The following is a 19,357-nucleotide window of genomic DNA, read 5'->3' on the forward strand; positions in this document are numbered from 1 at the left end:
TTCCAATATGGTCGTTAGTTGCAGGTTAAGTTGGTAATGTGTCAGAATGTTCTGATCATCACCGATTACGTTAACGCATTCAATTACGCTTCGATATAAAGATTATTGGAATATATAAAGAAACGGAATCGTAAAATCGTAGCTACGTTTTTGTAAGTTGTGATTTTAGTGACTTAGTGATCAAAGTTGCTAAACAGAGAAAATTTCGATTCGATTCGATATGCAGAATAGGGCTGAATAACGAAATGCAGAATATCAAATTTACCAAATTTTAGGAGAAAATTCGAATAGTGAATTCGTATAGACTAGACAGTAGACTATAGAATATACTATAGACTACAGAATAGACTATAGAATAGACTATAGACCACACTATAGAATAGACTAGACTATACAATAGACTATACACTCTACGATAGACTAGTATATAGACTAGATTATAGACTAGTCTATAGACTAGATTATAGACTAGTCTATAGACTAGGCTATGGACTAGTCTATAGACTAGATTATAGACTAGTCTATAGACTAGATTATAGACTAGTCTATAGACTAGATTATAGACTAGTCTATAGACTAGATTATAGACTAGTCTATAGACTAGATTATAGACTAGTCTATAGACTAGATTATAGACTAGTCTATAGACTAGATTATAGACTAGTCTATAGACTAGGCTATGGACTAGTCTATAGACTACGCTATGGACTAGTCTATATACTAGGCTACAGACTAGGCTATGGACTAGACTATAGACTAAACTGAAGACTAGGCTATAGACTAGACTGTAGGCTACACCATAGACTGCAGAATATTCTATAGACAATACGATAGACTAGTATATAGCCAAGACTATAAACTAAACTCTAGTCTAGACTATAGACTAGACTATAGAATAGACTATAGACTAGTCTATGGACTAGACTATAGACTAAACTGAAGACTAGGCTAAAGACTAGATTATGGAATAGTCTATAGACTAGGAGTCTATAGACTCGACTATAGGCTAGTCTGTAGACTAGACTATAAAATAGTCTATTAACAAGACTATAGATTAGTCTGTAGACAAGACTATAGACTAGACTATACGATAGAATAGAATAGGCTATAAACTAGATTATGGATACTGAGCTAAAGACTAGTCTGTAGTCTAGTCAAGTCTCTAGTCTAGTCTTTAGTCTAGTCTGGTCTCTAGTCAAGTCTATAGTCTAGTCTAGTCTATAGGCTAGTCTATAGTCTAGTCTATAGGCTAGTCTATAGTCTAGTCTATAGTCTAGTCTATAGTCTAGTCTATAGTCTAGTCTATAGTCTAGTCTATAGTCTAGTCTATAGTCTAGTCTAGTCTATAGTCAAGTCTATAGTCTAGTCTATAGTCTAGTCTATAGTCTAGTCTATAGTCTAGTCTATAGTCTAGTCTATAGTCTAGTCTATAGTCTAGTCTAGAGTCTAGTCTATAGTCTAGTCTAGAGTCTAGTCTATAGTCTAATCTAGAGTCTAGTCTAGTCTATAGTCTAGTTTATAGTCTAGTCTATAGTCTAGTCTATAGTCTAGTCTATAGTCTAGTCTATAGTCTAGTCTATAGTCTAGTCTATAGTCTATTCTATAGTCTATTCTATAGTCTAGTCTATAGTCTAGTCTATAGTCTAGTATATAGTCTAGTCTATAGTCTAGTCTATAGTCTAGTCTATAGTCTAGTCTATAGTCTAGTCTATAGTCTAGTCTATAGTCTAGTCTATAGTCTAGTCTATAGTCTAGTCTATAGTCTAGTCTATAGTCTAGTCTATAGTCTAGTCTATAGTCTAGTCTATAGTCTAGTATATAGTATTTTCTAGTCTATAGTCTAGTCTATAGTCTAGTCTATAGTCTAGTCTATAGTCTAGTCTATAGTCTAGTCTATAGTCTAGTCTATAGTCTAGTCTATAGTCTAGTCTATAGTCTAGTCTATAGTCTAGTCTATAGTCTAGTCTAGTCTAGTCTACAGTCTAGTCTAGTCTATAGTCTAGTCTATAGTCCAGTCTATAGTCTAGTCTATAGTCTAGTCTATAGTCTAGTCTATAGTCTAGTCTATAGTCTAGTCTATAGTCTAGTCTATAGTCTAGTCTATAGTCTAGTCTATAGTCTAGTCTATAGTCTAGTCTATAGTCTAGTCTATAGTCTAGTCTATAGTCTAGTCTATAGTCTAGTCTATAATCTAGTCTATAGTCTAGTCTATAGTCTAGTCTATAGTCTAGTCTATAGTCTAGTCTATAGTCTAGTCTATAGTCTAGTCTATAGTCTAGTCTATAGTCTAGTCTATAGTCTAGTCTATAGTCTAGTCTATAGTCTAGTCTATAGTCTAGTCTATAGTCTAGTCTATAGTCTAGTCTATAGTCTAGTCTATAGTCTAGTCTATAGTCTAGTCTATAGTCTAGACTATAGTATAGTCTATAGTCTAGTCTATAGTCTAGTCTATAGTCTAGTCTATAGTCTAGTCTATAGTCTAGTCTATAGTCTAGTCTATAGTCTAGTCTATAGTCTAGTCTATAGTCTATAGTCTAGACTATATATAGTATAGTCTAGACTATATAGTATAGTCTAGACTATATATAGTATAGTCTATAGTCTAATCTATAGTCTAGTCTAATCTATAGTCTAGTCTAATCTATAGTCTAGTCTATAGTCTATGGACTAGTCTGTAGACTAATAGACTTGGCTATAAACTATAGACAAGACTATAGTCTAGTCTTTATGCTAGACTATAGATTGGACTATAGCCTACAGACTAATCTTCTGACTACTATATGAACTACTTATCATAAGTGATTTTTTCATGCCTGCAGTTGGATTGTAGTTTTCAAATTGAAACTTACAAAACTGAAAATTTTTAAAATAATTTGTTGCAAAATTTTGCTAAATTTTTAAAAAGTTTAATTATTCAGCAATAATTTAGCTTGTTTATAAAAAAACCAAATGATTTTGAAAATCTATTAAACAAACAAAAAAGACTTGAGCAATAATTTGTGGGATTTTCAAAATCTATACTAAAAAAAAATGTTTAATTGTTAGCTGAATAGTGTAGATTTTGTTGTTTTTGCAAAATCTGGTTTAATTTGTTTAAGGCTAGTACAACTATTTTATTTATGTTACTTATATAATTTTTTATTAATTTTTTTTCTTTGTTTTTTTTTTCGTTTAAGATTTAACATTAATAATTTAGTTTGAATTAAATAGAATTCGTTGAAAACTATAAAAAAGAAAGCTGAAATTACAGTTTGTATTTGTTTTTTTTTTTTTAATAAGTTGAGCTAAAATATTTAAGGAAAAAAAAAATATACAAATAAAACAAAAAATTAAATGCTAAGAAAATAAAACAGCCAAAAAGCGCGTTATTATAATAAACTTAATTAAATGAAACAAGAGTGATTGAGAAAAAAAAAAGAAATTAAATAAAAAAATATATATTTTCTTTTCTTTTTTTTAAATAAATTGTTGAGGAACTCTATTTGTATATTTTTTTTATTATTATTTTGCAATAGTTTTTTTTATTGTTACATACATATATATATTTTTCTATAATTAAATGAGAAAATTTTTTTAAAAAAAAAGTCTTTACATATATATATATAATTAAAAAAAAAATGTGTATAAAAAAAATGGAACAAATTTAAAGCATGCACAGCATACGAAATGATAATAATAGTTAAAAATGTATGTTTTTTTAAAATTTAATTTAATAAAAAACAAAATGAAAAACTAAACAGGAGAAAAAAAACTCCTTTACAATTTGTAGTTGTTTGAGGGATTCGATTTTGCTTTTTTTTTTCTTGATAATCTTGATAATGTTGCTAACAAAACAATAGTTAGAATAGAGAAAAATATATATCACATTATTATAAATTTAAGTTTAAAAAATTTTTTTTCTGTTTTACGGCAGACTATATAAACATCACAATTTTTCGTGCTTTTAAGCATATTTTGAAAGCAAACTGTAATTTCAGCATTTAGTTTTGTTTTGTTTTTTTATAGGTTTTATTTTATATTTAGTTTTTTTGTTTTCTTTATATGATAAAAATATGTTGTTGTTGTTGTTGTGGTTCTTCATTTCGTTTAGTGGTTGGTTGGTTTGTTGATGATGATTCGTTTTAAATGTTTATTGGTTGTATAACCTATGATTTGTTATTAGCTTGTTTAAGAAATAGTTTAAAATCTCTTTCAGTCTCCTCATCCATTTCGGGATCTAAATCAACATCATCATTATCATCCTCATTGTCTGAAGAGGCGGCTGTGCCGGCAGCTCCATTAGTTAAGAATTCACATTCTTCGGCGGTGATTTCACGTCCATCGGGACCATAGAATACCGGATCATCACTGTCACGCAGTGGCTGTGGAAGTTTTGATGTTTCAGGATCGCCCAGAGAATCAGCTCCTATGGCTTTGCGTCCCCAATTGTTCTTTTGCAGAGAAATTACATTATTGGCTAAAGGATATTTGCCTGGATTTTGACAATTAATGGCATCCAGTTTAGCAATAATATCTTTCATTTCTGCAGCACAATCTGCCGTCAAATCATAGCCGGCCAATTTCAAAGTCAAACAAATGCAACGTATATTATCCTTATTATCCTCCATAGAAAGTAATTCTTTCAATGAGAATACAATATTCTCAGCAATGAGATAGATGCGTGAATCATCACCTCTTAGCTGCATATAAAGTTCCGCCAGAAATAAGGCAGTTTCACGTACCTTGGCTTCTTGTTTATTCTGCATATATTCGCGCACTTGTTGCTGATGAAAATCAAGTTTGAATTTGAGCAATGTATGAAATAAAGAATCCTTGCTGGGATTTAACATGTGCAATAGATTATACAGTTTAGCACCCATATAACGGAAATTGGGATTTTTAATAGATTCATCAAATATATCCTCCATGGCTATGGATAAAACATAGTGGTTATTCTCCATGCCATCGAAAATGGTAATGAAACGTGTGGCAATGCTATCGAATTGGCCAGGATTTTGATTAAGACATTGAATCACAGTTTGTAAATAATCCAAAGCAATGTTTTCCATATCATTGGCACTTTCAGCTACAGCCGAGGCATTCGACTGTTGCTGGTATTGTTGCTGCTGTTGTTGTTGCTGCTGTTGATAGTGATGATTATTACTGTAACGATTTTGATTATGGTGATGATGATGAGGTTGCTGCTGTTGATTGTGATGATTTTTATTATAACGATAATGATTATTTTGTTGATGATAATCCTGTTGTTGACCACTACCACTGGCACGTTGCTGTTGATAATAGCCACTACCACCACCACCACCACGTCCTCCACCATTATTACTGTTACGTAAACGATCCTGAACAGTTGAAATATTCATAGAGCCCATTTGAGCATTCATATTTTGTGTAGATTGTTGATATTGTTGTTGCTGTTGATTACCATAACCATTGGAATAGGATTGCTGCTGTTGTTGTTGTTGTTGGTATGATGCTGGCTGCTGTTGTTGTTGTGGCTGTTGGTATTGTTGATAGTTTTTTTGTATATACTGCCTCTGATGTTTCTGTAAGCGTTCTTGTACATTATGTGGCATAACATTTCCGTAACGTGGCACAAATTCAACCGCATAGACAGAAAGTCTAGAAGATGGTGCAGCTGCTTCAGGATGATATGTTTTTGGAGGCCTTAAGGGTTTAAGTTCCTCATCTGGACTGTACATGGCACGTCCTGGTGTAATCTCCATTTTTTTTGCAAAGCTGTAGTTTTCTCTCGCTTTTAATTAAGACGGAAACTGTAGAGACAAAAAGAAAAGAATATTTAGAATAACTAAAGTTCCAAGTAAAAATATGATCTGTTTATAACTACATTATTATATATATTTAGATTTTTATAACTCAAAAAACACAATTTTGTTAAAAATGTGTTTTTTTTTTTTCAAGCAAAGACTTACAGTAATTGTGACAAATATTTAATTAATTAATTTATTCATTCATTTAAGAGTTATGAGAGAAATTTTTTACTATATGTATAAATTATTTAAACATTTTACTTTGTTGTTATAATTGCGCACTATAATACGCTTCACTGTTTGTCCCAAGTCGAGAATATTCGGCACTGTCTAATACAAATAATACTGGCAGTTATTATATTTAACCAACAAAATATTTTTTTAATTATATGTATGTAGTCATATTTTTGGTTTTTTCAAAAATTAAAAAAAAAATATATTGAAAATTTCTTGTTCAATTCCAGTTCAGTTCCAGTTCAGTTCTAGTTCAGTTCTAGTTCAGTTCTAGTTCAGTTCTAGTTCAGTTCTAGTTCAGTTCTAGTTCAGTTCTAGTTCAGTTCTAGTTCAGTTCTAGTTCTAGTCAGTTCAGTTCTAGTTCAGTTCTAGTTCAGTTCTAGTTCAGTTCTAGTAGTTCTTCTAGTTCAGTTCTAGTTCAGTTCTAGTTCAGTTCTAGTTCAGTTCTAGTTCAGTTCTAGTTCAGTTCTAGTTCAGTTCTAGTTCAGTTCTAGTTCAGTTCTAGTTCAGTTCTAGTTCAGTTCTAGTTCAGTTCTAGTTCAGTTCTAGTTCAGTTCTAGTTCAGTTCTAGTTCAGTTCTAGTTCAGTTCTAGTTCAGTTCTAGTTCAGTTCTAGTTCAGTTCTAGTTCAGTTCTAGTTCAGTTCTAGTTCAGTTCTAGTTCAGTTCTAGTTCATTTCTAGTTCATTTCTAGTTCAGTTCTAGTTCAGTTCTAGTTCAGTTCTAGTTCAGTTCTAGTTCAGTTCTAGTTCAGTTCTAGTTCAGTTCTAGTTCAGTTCTAGTTCAGTTCTAGTTCAGTTCTAGTTCAGTTCTAGTTCAGTTCTAGTTCAGTTCTAGTTCAGTTCTAGTTCAGTTCTAGTTCAGTTCTAGTTCAGTTCTAGTTCAGTTCTAGTTCAGTTCTAGTTCAGTTCTAGTTCAGTTCTAGTTCAGTTCTAGTTCAGTTCTAGTTCAGTTCTAGTTCAGTTCTAGTTCAGTTCTAGTTCAGTTCTAGTTCAGTTCTAGTTCAGTTCTAGTTCAGTTCTAGTTCAGTTCTAGTTCAGTTCTAGTTCAGTTCTAGTTCAGTTCTAGTTCAGTTCTAGTTCAGTTCTAGTTCAGTTCTAGTTCAGTTCTAGTTCAGTTCTAGTTCAGTTCTAGTTCAGTTCTAGTTCAGTTCTAGTTCAGTTCTAGTTCAGTTCTAGTTCAGTTCTAGTTCAGTTCTAGTTCAGTTCTAGTTCAGTTCTAGTTCAGTTCTAGTTCAGTTCTAGTTCAGTTCTAGTTCAGTTCTAGTTCAGTTCTAGTTCAGTTCTAGTTCAGTTCTAGTTCAGTTCTAGTTCAGTTCTAGTTCAGTTCTAGTTCAGTTCTAGTTCAGTTCTAGTTCAGTTCTAGTTCAGTTCTAGTTCAGTTCTAGTTCAGTTCTAGTTCAGTTTCTAGTTCAGTTCTAGTTCAGTTCTAGTTCAGTTCTAGTTCAGTTCTAGTTCAGTTCTAGTTCAGTTCTAGTTCAGTTCTAGTTCAGTTCTAGTTCAGTTTCTAGTTCAGTTCTAGTTCAGTTCTAGTTCAGTTCTAGTTCAGTTCTAGTTCAGTTCTAGTTCAGTTCTAGTTCAGTTCTAGTTCAGTTCTAGTTCAGTTCTAGTTCAGTTCTAGTTCAGTTCTAGTTCAGTTCTAGTTCAGTTCTAGTTCAGTTCTAGTTCAGTTCTAGTTCAGTTCTAGTTCAGTTCTAGTTCAGTTCTAGTTCAGTTCTAGTTCAGTTCTAGTTCAGTTCTAGTTCAGTTCTAGTTCAGTTCTAGTCAGTTCTAGTTCAGTTCTAGTTCAGTTCTAGTTCAGTTCTAGTTCAGTTCTAGTTCAGTTCTAGTTCAGTTCTAGTTCAGTGCTAGTTCAAACATGTACCCTTTGCTAACAATGGCCCTATCAGAGTCCTAAGACTACACCTATCCAGTCCAATAAGTACTTTAGGTTCTTTTTCATCAAGTTTTGGCCATAAGGAAAATTTTCTACTCTATGGCTGATTAGTGTTGTGTATGTAGTGAATACCACTAATTTTTAGTTTTTATTTTTCTTTCTCTAATTGTATAACCTTGTTTAATTAATTGTATGTATGTATACACGCATTTTTAATGTGTAATTGGTGATGCATACAATTTGTGGTTGAGACATAATAGTAATTAACTCTAGGCTTATATAAAAATAAGTAGTTTTCAGTTGAAATATATAATTTATATGAATAAAGCTAAATTAGATTTAAAAATTATCGCAAGTCTTCGTGATAACAACACGAACATTTTGTACGATGCGGTTTTAATTGATATTTCTTGTGGAATTCCAGATTCTAGAATAATAATTTTAGATTTAAACTACAATTGAACTGAACTAGAGCTGAACATGAACTGAACTGGAACTGAACTAGAACTGAACTAGAACTAGAACTAGAACTGAACTAGAACTGAACTAGAACTGAACTAGAACTGAACTAGAACTGAACTAGAACTGAACTAGAACTGAACTAGAACTGAACTAGAACTGAACTAGAACTGAACTAGAACTGAACTAGAACTGAACTAGAACTGAACTAGAACTGAACTAGAACTGAACTAGAACTGAACTAGAACTGAACTAGAACTGAACTAGAACTGAACTAGAACTGAACTAGAACTGAACTAGAACTGAACTAGAACTGAACTAGAACTGAACTAGAACTGAACTAGAACTGAACTAGAACTGAACTAGAACTGAACTAGAACTGAACTAGAACTGAACTAGAACTGAACTAGAACTGAACTAGAACTGAACTAGAACTGAACTAGAACTGAACTAGAACTGAACTAGAACTGAACTAGAACTGAACTAGAACTGAACTAGAACTGAACTAGAACTGAACTAGATCTGAACTAGAACTGAACTAGAACTGAACAAGAACTGAACTAGAACTGAACTAGAATTGAACTAGAACTGAACTAGAACTGAACTAGAACTGAACTAGAACTGAACTAGAACTGAACTAGAACTGAACTAGAACTGAACTAGAACTGAACTAGAACTGAACTGAACTAGAACTAAATAAAATGAAGTAGAACTGAACTAGAAGAGATCTACTACTAAACTAGAACCACGGAACTAGAAAAACCTTTTGAAAACATGTCTGAACAAATTTGGATCCTTTTCTGAGGCCTGCAGAAAATTGTTTAAAACAACCATGCGGACAAACAGACCCTTCTCACGAAGGTGAAGGGAATAATTAAAGTATACATGAATAAACTAGAATTGAAATAGAACTTTAAGTAACAAAACAGAATTGGAACTGAATAAGAAAGTTAATAGAAATCATTTTTAAATACTGATGTATGTAAGTGTGTTACCAGTAAAAGAAACAAGCAATGTTCAGTAAAAATAGTAACTGAACCTGCATGACATTTTGTTCGATATCGATTTTTTTCGATGCTAATGGATATTTATATTTAAAGATTTTCCCTATATGCCGTATAAACGTGCCAGAATGCCAGAAATAATAACAAAATATACCTTGTAGTAACTCCGTCAGTTTTTCACTTTTTCACACAGTCCCAAAGGCTTGAAAGTTAACTTTTTCGGGAGTATTTAAAACTCAATAAATTTTTTATAATAATGCAGAAAAGTTTGGTTAAAAGCTTAAACATGCCATTTAAATATTCAAACTGTTAAACAATGCTATGACATTTAATAAAATACATACACAAAACTAATTTAGCAGCTGAATTATTTCATCAATACAATAAAAATGTATTAATTGACCATAAATATGAAAAAAATATGACAGAAGGCAAGAAAAATTAACACAAACAGTATGTAAGTGCAATTATATAAAAAACTTAAGAAATTATAAATTCAAAACACACAACAAAAACACCAAAAAACTTAAATTGTATAGATACTTTTTAAATTTAAAATACTAGGCTCCTCGCTAGTAATGGCGTGGCTTTAAAATAAAAAACCAACAAAAAAATCTACATATAATATTTAGAGAAATTTAACAAAAAAAAAAAAAAAAAAACAAAATACAAGTTATGCATATGTATGTACACAAGTATATAAGCGCTTTACTTCGTCAGTAAATAAAAATACAAGGCTGGCTGGTTATGGAACCCATTTTGGAGCATCATTTTATATATAACATTTTTTTCAGTTAGGTTTTTTTTTACCATTTTGTTACGCACCTTTTTGTTTTTGTTTTCCTTTCGAATTTGTTGTCCAATATTTGTTTTATTGTTTTATTTTTCACTTTACTTAAATTCGTTCGTTTTGTTCAGCTGGTTGTTTTTGTTGCTTGCTTTCTTTCTTCTTTATTTTGTTGCGTTGTCACTTTTTTCCGTTTCAATTAAATCTTGCTCTTAAAATACACAAACTGCTGTTTTTTTCTCTCTTTTCTTTAAACGAAAACTTAAAAAACTCTTAAATTTTTTACCCTTTTTTGTTGGAGAATTTGCACACAAAAAAACACGAGTGAAATTATTTTCAAAAGATTTTTGGGGGTTATATATTATATATGTTAAAAACACACACACACTTTTCTATTTAATGAAACACAAAGCCTGCAAATGAAAACAAAAGAAATATTTATTTAATTTTTTTTAAAAGCCTTTATATATGTAAAAAACTGAAAACTTGTTTTTTTGTTATTGCATTTATCTTCATATTTTTTGTGCTACTTTTTTTTCTTTTTCGTCACTACTCACCTTTTTTCTTCATACAATGACTTCGTTAATTCAAATTGTAGTTGTTGTAGACGAACACAAAAAAATTACCTATTTGCCAATTTTTTCCAGCTTGATTTTCGTGAATATTTCCTTGAAATTCCTAGGAATTTTTGCTGAATTTCTTCGAAACACAGTTTAATTAGTAGAAATATCACAAAATTATTAATAAATAATTGAAATTTTCAATGAAAAATGACAATTATTTTCACAAAAAAATCCGACAAATGAAGTGTGTGCTGCTGAAGACGAGAGAAAATTTCTCACGAATGCAAGTTAGAAAGTGCCGCCAAGTTAGTTTAATAAAACAGTGCTGCTCTTTGATAAACAAATTAAAAAACGCTACTTTTTGCTTGAAATCATAAATCGTTGTAATCCAGCTATTATTTTTTTGCTAATAAAATAACTTTTAAATTTCTTTTACATTTTCTTCCAAAAAGTACCAATTAAAGAACGAAAAATAATTTTCTGGAGATTTTAATATTTATATTTCTAGGTTTAATGTAAATCCGTATGGCCACACGTCAAAACTTTTATCAATATTTGTTTAGCAATTATTGAAGCAGATGAAGCATAAACCGCATACACATATAATTTTAATCAAAATTTTGACGTGTGACCATACTGCTTTATAGAAAATCCAAAATGTACTTTTTGAAAAAAAAAAAAAAATTACCAAAATGTTTCCTTTTAAGGGCCCTTTACACTATCACACTTTATGTATGTAAAGTCGAATGAAATAGTAAAGTGAAATTCCATCCGTATGACAAAAAAGAGAATAAAAGTCGTATAATTTATACTTTTTGGTATAAAAAAAACAAATTAAGATGGAAATAGCTGTTTTACTTTTTTGTATGTGTTTACACAAAATTACATCCCTGATCTAATGCGACTTGCTTGTTTATTGAATCATTTCAAAAAAATGAAGTGGTATGGCTCACTGTCAAATTTTGCATCCGTATTTTCTCTCAATGTGTTATGGTTTAGACGATCCCATCCGTACTCTTCAGCGCCATGGCGACACATCAAATTGTTTGACTCAAACGGTAAGTTTTTTGATTGTGTTAGTAAAAAACTCACACCGCACATATACATGTGAGTTTTTTCACTAACACAATCAAAAAACTTACCGTTTGAGTCAAACAAATTTGATGTGTGGCCGTGTCGCTTTATACACAAAATTTTGACAGATCATATTACTTATGTGCTCGTGTACATGGGGCTTTAAATATGAGTCTAGGTTCAATATTACATAAAAACAAAAAAGTACCAGTTAAAGAACGAATAAGTAAGAAAAATACTGTTCTAGAGATTTTCGAAAAAGTACCTTTATTTACTCATGACTCATATTTCTATGTTCAATATTATAGAAAATGTAATAATTCCCGATTTAATATATGACAACTTTAAAAATAAAGATTTTTAAAATAGTTACATAAAAGGCCCACTTTTTAATCACTCGGATTCCATTTTTTTTTTTTTTTTTTCAAAACAACTCTGAAAACTTAGTGGGCTTACAGTCGATTTTAAGCCGCCGCCGAAATTTTTAGTTTCAGACGCCGTCGCCGCTCCTCTTTGTCGGCGCAGTGTGCTGAAAACTGCTGGTCATTCAAAATTATAAGAAGTTTTTTGTGCAAAGCTGTGCAAAAAATAAATTAAACATTTCTACAAAACAACACTAATTGCCTTCAAAAAGGTTTATAAATTACGCTGCAAAATATAACAAATCAATTAATTTTCTCGTTATTTTAGAGTCATATTAAAAAAAAAATAGCAAAATGTTTGGGCGTCAAAGTGGTCTTAGTAGTAGCGGTGGCAGTGGTTCCAATTTGGTGGAATTTCGTGCCGGAAGAATGAATTTAATAGGCAAGATGGTGCATCCCGATACACGCAAAGGTTTAGTATATTTAACGCAAAGTGATGATGGCTTAATGCATTTCTGTTGGAAGGATCGCACTACCGGCAAGGTGAGTTGCTAATTTTAGAACTAACTGCTTCAAGTGTTAAGTTTTTTTTGTTCCGTATTAAAGGTTGAAGATGATTTGATTGTATTTCCTGATGATTTTGAGTTTAAACGTGTGGAACAGTGCAAGACTGGTCGTGTTTATGTTTTGAAATTCAAGACCTCCAGTCGTCGTATGTTCTTCTGGATGCAGGAAACCAAAACCGACAAAGATGAAGAATTGTGCCGTCGTGTTAATGAAATTATGAATAATCCTCCTTCGGCCACTCGAGGCGGCCAGGATGGTGGTGATTTGCAGTACATGTTAAATAACATGTCACAGCAACAATTAATGCAGCTGTTTGGTGGCGTAGGACAAATGGGTGGTCTTAGCTCTTTGTTGGGTTCCATGAAGTAGGTTCTTTAACAAGATTTTTATATATTTATTAATTTGTTACTTTTAATAGCCGCTCTTCGGACAATTCTCGTACACCCAATCGCACCAGCACTAGCTCTGCTGGTGGCCTTTTAACCCCTGAGAATACTTCCTCCGCCCCTCGTACCCCTTCAGCTCCAAAGGCTAAAGGCAGCAAGAGTGGTGGCTCTTCAAGTGCCGACAATAGTGGTGGCAGCAGCGCTGGTTCCGGTAATTCAACAGCTGGTGGTAAGAAATCATCAACATCTAATATTTTCACACCCACCAATGCATTCCAATCCTACTTATCCAACCTCTCACCCGAAGCTGGCTCCGGTCGTTCACTCAACATTGATCTATCATCCGCTTTGGCTGGTTCCGAAATTGTCAACGATCTCATATCCGATCCCGAGCGTGTCAATACTCTATCCGTTCACCTGCCCGAGACTGAAGATGCCGATGAGGATAAAAAGCAACAGATTAAAGACACCATAGCTTCACCTCAATTCCAACAGGCCCTCTCGCTATTTTCGAATGCCTTGCAGTCGGCTCAATTGGGTCCCGTAGTCTCACAATTTGAACTTACCCCCGAAGCTGTGGCCGCCGCCTATTCCGGTAATTTGGAGGAGTTTGTTAAGGCTTTGGAGAAAGCTCTACCAGCTGGTGCTACCATGTCCTCGCCCACCAGCTCTAAAACTAAGGATTCCTCGGCCGAAGTCAAGAAGGAGGAAGAAGATAAGTCAGCTGAAAAGAAAGAATAGCTGTCGTGATTAATTGATTCATATTTTTCAAGTATAGACGCAAAAGTCGTCAATTATTCTTATCACATATTGTTTTCTTTACTGTAATGTTTTTATTTTGAAGCTATTCTAAATCTCATTCTTAAAGGTCTGAGATGTTATATATAGTAATTAACACTCATCATTCATTCATTCATACATATACAATATATATTCATGAATTAGACTTGCAAAAAAAAGCTTTCTTTTCACTTTGCCTAATAAAAAATATTACAAAAAAAGCCAATCAGATTCCTTAACACAATTCAAGAGAAATTTAAATTTTTTAATTTCGAAACAATTATTTAGTAAGGTAAGTTTCTAATTTACAAATAACTAAGAATCAAAATTAGCCATATTCTAAAAATCATAGTAGTAGTAGTCTTTTCAATGTTGTAGTCTATAGTCTGGACAATATTGTAGTCTATAGTCTTGTCTATAATCTATTCTATAGTTAAGTCCAAAAGCTAGTCTATAGTCGAGTTTAAAACCAGTCTAGAGTTTTACTATAGTCTATTATGTAGTATCTATAGACTAGTCTATAGTTTTGCCAACAGTCTAGACTTGGGTTTTGTCTATAGTGTAGTCTTTAGACTAGTCTATAATCCAGTCTATGGTTTAGTGTAGTCTATTATCTAGTTTATAGTCTAGTCATATTCAAATCTATAGTCTATAGCCCAATCTATAGTATATTCAAAGTTTAGTCTATAATCTGATCTATAGTCTAGTCTTTTATATTCTGTGCTCTAGTCTATATTCAAGCCTATAGTCAAGCCTTTCATAGTCTATAGTCATTTCCGGAAAAGTCACATTATCACTACAGCAATAAACTACATTGCCACTCAAAACTATCAGGGCTTAAATCATATCTTTGTCCCTGTTCACTTGAGTCACTAACAACCAGAAACGGTTCCATAGAACAAGTAAGTAATTCTGGTCAGCCGTTAATGAAAAAATCCTCTAGATTTAGAAACCAGAGGAAATGGTAATGTCTCTTTAATCTATTCATCTGCAAATATTATAATGTCTGTGACAGCTGAGGAAGAGTTAAGTTTTAATTAGGGCCACAGAAGTTCGTGTGAGTCAAAATATATGATCCATAGTGAGCCCTCAAAGTGTTTCATATTTCAATTGCGTAGTCTCCAATATCGTACTTAATCGTTATATCCTAGTCTGAACGATTACTTCCTTTCAGTTAATTTGTTAGTGAGTTAGTTATTTAGCTAGTTAGTTATTTAGCTAGTTAGTTATTTAGCTAGTTAGTTATTTAGCTAGTTAGTTATTTAGTTAGTTATGCTATACTACAGTACGCAGTGTAATATGCGTTTATTCTTGTCATCCCCACTGTAGTAATGTAGGGTATATAAATAGACTCTAATGAAATTTATAATGTTTTTTTAACATGGCAACCTTTTACCGTTAATAACAATTGCCGCGAAATTATTAACGAATTCTCTTTAAAAAAACAATGAACAATTTCTAAGAGCGCTTTTCTACCACATTTCAATAAGTGCGAGTGAAAGAATAAAAGATAAAACTAAAGAGAAAACAAAATCAACTTATTTTCTTACACCAACACATTAAAATTAATAAAATGCCGAATAATAAATAATAATTTACAAAACAAACGAGAAGCATACAATTTTAGTAAACAGAGCCATCCTTGTTTAACTACAAAAAGCCGCTATTAATAAAAAAAAAACAACAAGTTTTTATTCAATAAATTTGAATTATTGCTAGTCGTTGCTGTTGCTTTTGCTCTGCTGGCAGAGGCCTAACATGCAATTAACAATTTGACGTACTGCGAAATATGCAAACACATTCACACATACACACATAAGTAAAAGATACATTTGCAAAAATAAAAAAAATTTAACCGATAAAAAAACTAGCAAAACAATCCAAAAGAAAGAAGAAAACAAAAATATTCAAAAGATATTTCGAGAGATAGCTAGAAAGAGAGAGCGCGCAATAAATAAATAGAAACCAAACAAAAATTTCCAGTAAGAATCAAAGAGACGAGCAATTTAAAAACAAACAAACTCTCTCTTCTGCCAGGAGAGTAATAAAATGTTATTGTTTTGTTTATAAACGATGCCTATGTAACTGAATGGATGTGTTGATGGATTTAATATCCAAAATGGTACAAATTTGAAGACATTGGTACTTTTAAAATGTTCATCTTTAAAATGTTAGCTTTTCAATAAAAATACAACCAAAGGAACCACCAATTTTACTAATAAAGTCATGAGTATGAAACTTCTTTGATACAAAGGAAAATACCCGACATCCCAAAACTTGACATTTTGGAACGCATCTTCGACGAGGACGTCCAACCTAAAGAGAAAAAGATTCCACATTCCAACTATTAAAGTGTTAAGTAAAAACTGAAGAAAACTAACTATCTAACTAACTAACTAAATACTACTAACTAACTAACTAACTAACTACTAACTAACTACTAACTAACTAACTAACTAACTAACTAACTACTAACTAACTAACTAACTAACTAACTAACTAACTAACTAACTAACTAACTAACTAACTAACTAACTAACTACTAACTAACTAACTAACTAACTAACTAACTAACTAACTAACTAACTAACTAACTAACTAACTAACTAACTAACTAACTAACTAACTAACTAACTAACTAACTAACTAACTAACTAACTAACTAACTAACTAACTAACTAACTAACTAACTAACTAACTAACTAACTAACTAACTAACTAACTAACTAACTAACTAACTAACTAACTAACTAACTAACTAACTACTAACTAACTAACTACTAACTAACTAACTAACTAACTACTAACTAACTAACTAACTACTAACTAACTAACTAACTAACTAACTAACTAACTAACTAACTAACTAACTAACTACTACTAACTAACTAACTAACTAACTAACTAACTAACTAACTAACTAACTAACTAACTAACTAACTAACTAACTAACTAACTAACTAACTAACTAACTAACGAACTAACTAACTAACTAACTAACTAACTAACTAACTAACTAACTAACTAACTAACTAACTAACTAACTAACTACTAACTAACTAACTAACTAACTACTACTAACTAACTAACTAACTAACTAACTAACTAACTAACTAACTAACTAACTAACTAACTAACTAACTAACTAACTAACTAACTAACTAACTAACTAACTAACTAACTAACTAACTAACTAACTAACTAACTAACTAACTAACTAACTAACTAACTAACTAACTAACTAACTAACTAACTAACTAACTAACTAACTAACTAACTAACTAACTAACTACTAACTAACTAACTAACTAACTAACTAACTAACTAACTAACTAACTAACTAACTAACTAACTAACTAACTAACTAACTAACTAACTAACTAACTAACTAACTAACTAACTAACTAACTAACTAACTAACTACTAACTAACTAACTAACTAACTAACTAACTAACTAACTAACTAACTAACTAACTAACTAACTAACTAACTAACTAACTAACTAACTAACTAACTAACTAACTAACTAACTAACTAACTAACTAACTAACTAACTAACTAACTAACTAACTAACTAACTAACTAACTAACTAACTAACTAACTAACTAACTAACTAACTAACTAACTAACTAACCTAACTAACTACAACTAACTAACTAACTAACTAACTAACTAACTACTAACTAACTAAACTAACTAACTAACTAACTAACTAACTAACTAACTAACTAACTACTAACTAACTAACTAACTAACTAACTAACTAACTAACTAACTAACTAACTAACTACTAACTAACTAACTACTAACTAACTAACTAACTAACTAACTACTAACTACTACTAACTAACTAACTAACTAACTAACTAACTACTAACTAACTACTAACTACACTAACTAACTAACTAACTAACTAACTAACTACTAACTAACTAACGAACTAACTAACTAACGAACTAACTAACTAACTACTAACTAACTAACTAACTACTACTAACTAACTAACTAACTAACTAACTAACTAACTAACTAACTAACTAACTAACTATAACTAACTACTAACTAACTAACTAACTACTACTACTACTAACTACTAACTAACTAACTACTACTAACTAACTAACTAACTAACTAACTAACTAACTAACTAACTAACTACTAACTAACTACACTAACTACTAACTAACTAACTAACTAACTAACTAATTAACTAACTAGCTAACTAATTTAAAATGTTCGCACATACTAATACCATTTATATTTTCTCCCCAAATGTACAAGTTTAAGTACATTAAGGCCTCCTATGTCAAAATTTTTAGAAGCAACAACAATGCACACCAACAAACATACTTCGTATATCCACATCCAACCATCCATCCCACTGTTTTGTTTTGATGGTGTGTAGCAAAGAGTAGAGTAGGTATGGTGGGCACATACATACATATTGTGTGATACAACCAACAACAAGCTGAAATACATTTTTTGCAATGTATTGGACTTTTCTGTTTTAAAACGCAATAAACCTTGACAGGAAGCATACGCAAACAAATAATAACGTGTATTAAGAAAATAAAAAATATTAATAAAAATTTAAAAAAAAAAACTATTTTAAAAATAATAATTAAACGCTAGAATGATTACAGAAAAGTTTATTTCTCATAATAAAAACAAACAATATTCAAACACACAAAATTAAACAATATTTGTTTAAATTATAAAACAAAAATATATAATATAAATTATAAATTATAAAAGAAAAATAAAATACATATTTTATGTATAATGTTTAATTATTACTAAAGTGTGGTACAGTGAAAAGTGAAGTACATAAATAATAAAATTTTGAAATAATTTCATTAAACTTTTATTTAAAAAATTTGCAAATGTTTATTTAAATAATTAAAAGGAAAAATCATCGTCATTATTATCATCATCATAACAAACACAGTGGTTAAATAAAAAAAGAGAAGCTTTTTTCTATTTGTTTGTTTTGTTATATCAATTGTAGGTTTGTTTGTATGTATTGTTTTTTTGTTGTTGGTTTGATAAAGCTTACATTAATTTATTTAAAGTATAGAGAGTAAGTACAAATGTATGTATAGATTGTTTGTATATAAGTTGTGTATACATATTTACATTTAACTACATACAAATGTACATAGTTGCAAACTACATACTCTCACTTTTCTTCGTCTTGTCCGTTTGTCATCTTGTTTTTCCACTGCTGTTGTTGTTGTTATTAGTGAGTTAGGTGAGTGGGGTACCTTTTTTGTTGTTGTTTTCATTCCACTTCTATCCAAATATACAAAATAAAACAAGTAAGAAAGTAAAGTTCATGCAGCTCGGCTATAGAATACCCTACATCGAGGATGACCAATTTAGTACGATTGTACTTTTTTCAACACCTTTTGATAACAAAAAACAGTATAAACTAGTGCATAGAGTACTTCACTCCAGACAGGACCATATACTAATCTGTAGAATGGTCCATAGACTAG

General features: G+C 31.0%; 3 protein-coding genes across 10 annotated transcripts in view; 2 read left to right on the forward strand and 1 right to left on the reverse strand.

Moving 5' to 3' along the window:
- Positions 1-3,780: 3,780 nt before the first annotated feature.
- Positions 3,781-10,990, reverse strand: LOC119601213 (polyadenylate-binding protein-interacting protein 1-like). 3 transcript variants are annotated; one of them, XM_037952004.1, is made up of 3 exons: positions 10,683-10,990; positions 10,164-10,538; positions 3,781-5,771 (listed from the first exon to the last, which is right to left on the reverse strand). In XM_037952004.1, exon 3 carries the CDS (start codon positions 5,721-5,723, stop codon positions 4,146-4,148), a length of 1,578 nt encoding a protein of 525 aa, XP_037807932.1. In that variant the 5' UTR covers positions 5,724-5,771; positions 10,164-10,538; positions 10,683-10,990; the 3' UTR covers positions 3,781-4,145. The 3 variants fall into 3 exon arrangements, with proteins under 3 accessions (XP_037807932.1, XP_037807935.1, XP_037807934.1); XM_037952007.1 differs by lacking the exons at positions 10,164-10,538; positions 10,683-10,990 and adding an exon at positions 9,683-9,810; XM_037952006.1 differs by lacking the exons at positions 10,164-10,538; positions 10,683-10,990 and adding an exon at positions 9,493-9,632.
- Positions 10,991-12,237: 1,247 nt separating this feature from the next.
- Positions 12,238-14,101, forward strand: LOC119601218 (proteasomal ubiquitin receptor ADRM1 homolog). Of its 2 annotated transcripts, XM_037952015.1 has the most exons (5): positions 12,238-12,396; positions 12,453-12,667; positions 12,731-13,056; positions 13,110-13,306; positions 13,385-14,078. In XM_037952015.1, exons 2-5 carry the CDS (start codon positions 12,479-12,481, stop codon positions 13,816-13,818), a joined length of 1,146 nt encoding a protein of 381 aa, XP_037807943.1. In that variant the 5' UTR covers positions 12,238-12,396; positions 12,453-12,478; the 3' UTR covers positions 13,819-14,078. The 2 variants fall into 2 exon arrangements, with proteins under 2 accessions (XP_037807943.1, XP_037807942.1); XM_037952014.1 differs by having other exon boundaries at positions 13,110-14,101.
- A 4,257-nt stretch (positions 14,102-18,358) lies between these two features.
- The window catches only part of LOC119601221 (protein argonaute-2), a 55,419-nt gene continuing 54,420 nt past the window's right edge, over positions 18,359-19,357 (forward strand). For 4 of the 5 annotated variants that reach the window (XM_037952018.1, XM_037952022.1, XM_037952021.1 and 1 more), the window contains exon 1: positions 18,359-18,682. The gene's annotated coding sequence lies outside the window, so the exon portion shown is untranslated. The remainder of the gene's footprint in view (positions 18,683-19,357) is intronic. The other variant, XM_037952019.1, reaches the window with a different exon arrangement.

The sequence above is a fragment of the Lucilia sericata genome, unplaced genomic scaffold (assembly GCF_015586225.1).
Source record: "Lucilia sericata isolate MDLA Ls3-8-SP2 unplaced genomic scaffold, ASM1558622v1 Contig000151F_arrow, whole genome shotgun sequence".
Classification (NCBI taxonomy): domain Eukaryota; kingdom Metazoa; phylum Arthropoda; class Insecta; order Diptera; family Calliphoridae; genus Lucilia; species Lucilia sericata.

Bases quoted from the DNA above. Each gene is read 5' to 3' on its own strand.
- LOC119601213 (XM_037952004.1), bottom strand. From the start codon at position 5,723: ATGGAGATTACACCAGGACGTGCCATGTACAGTCCAGATGAGGAACTT.
- LOC119601218 (XM_037952014.1), top strand. From the start codon at position 12,479: ATGTTTGGGCGTCAAAGTGGTCTTAGTAGTAGCGGTGGCAGTGGTTCC. The intron at 12,668-12,730 runs GTGAGTTGCTAA...TCCGTATTAAAG, and splicing joins AGGATCGCACTACCGGCAAG to GTTGAAGATGATTTGATTGT. The intron at 13,057-13,109 runs GTAGGTTCTTTA...TACTTTTAATAG, and splicing joins TCTTTGTTGGGTTCCATGAA to CCGCTCTTCGGACAATTCTC.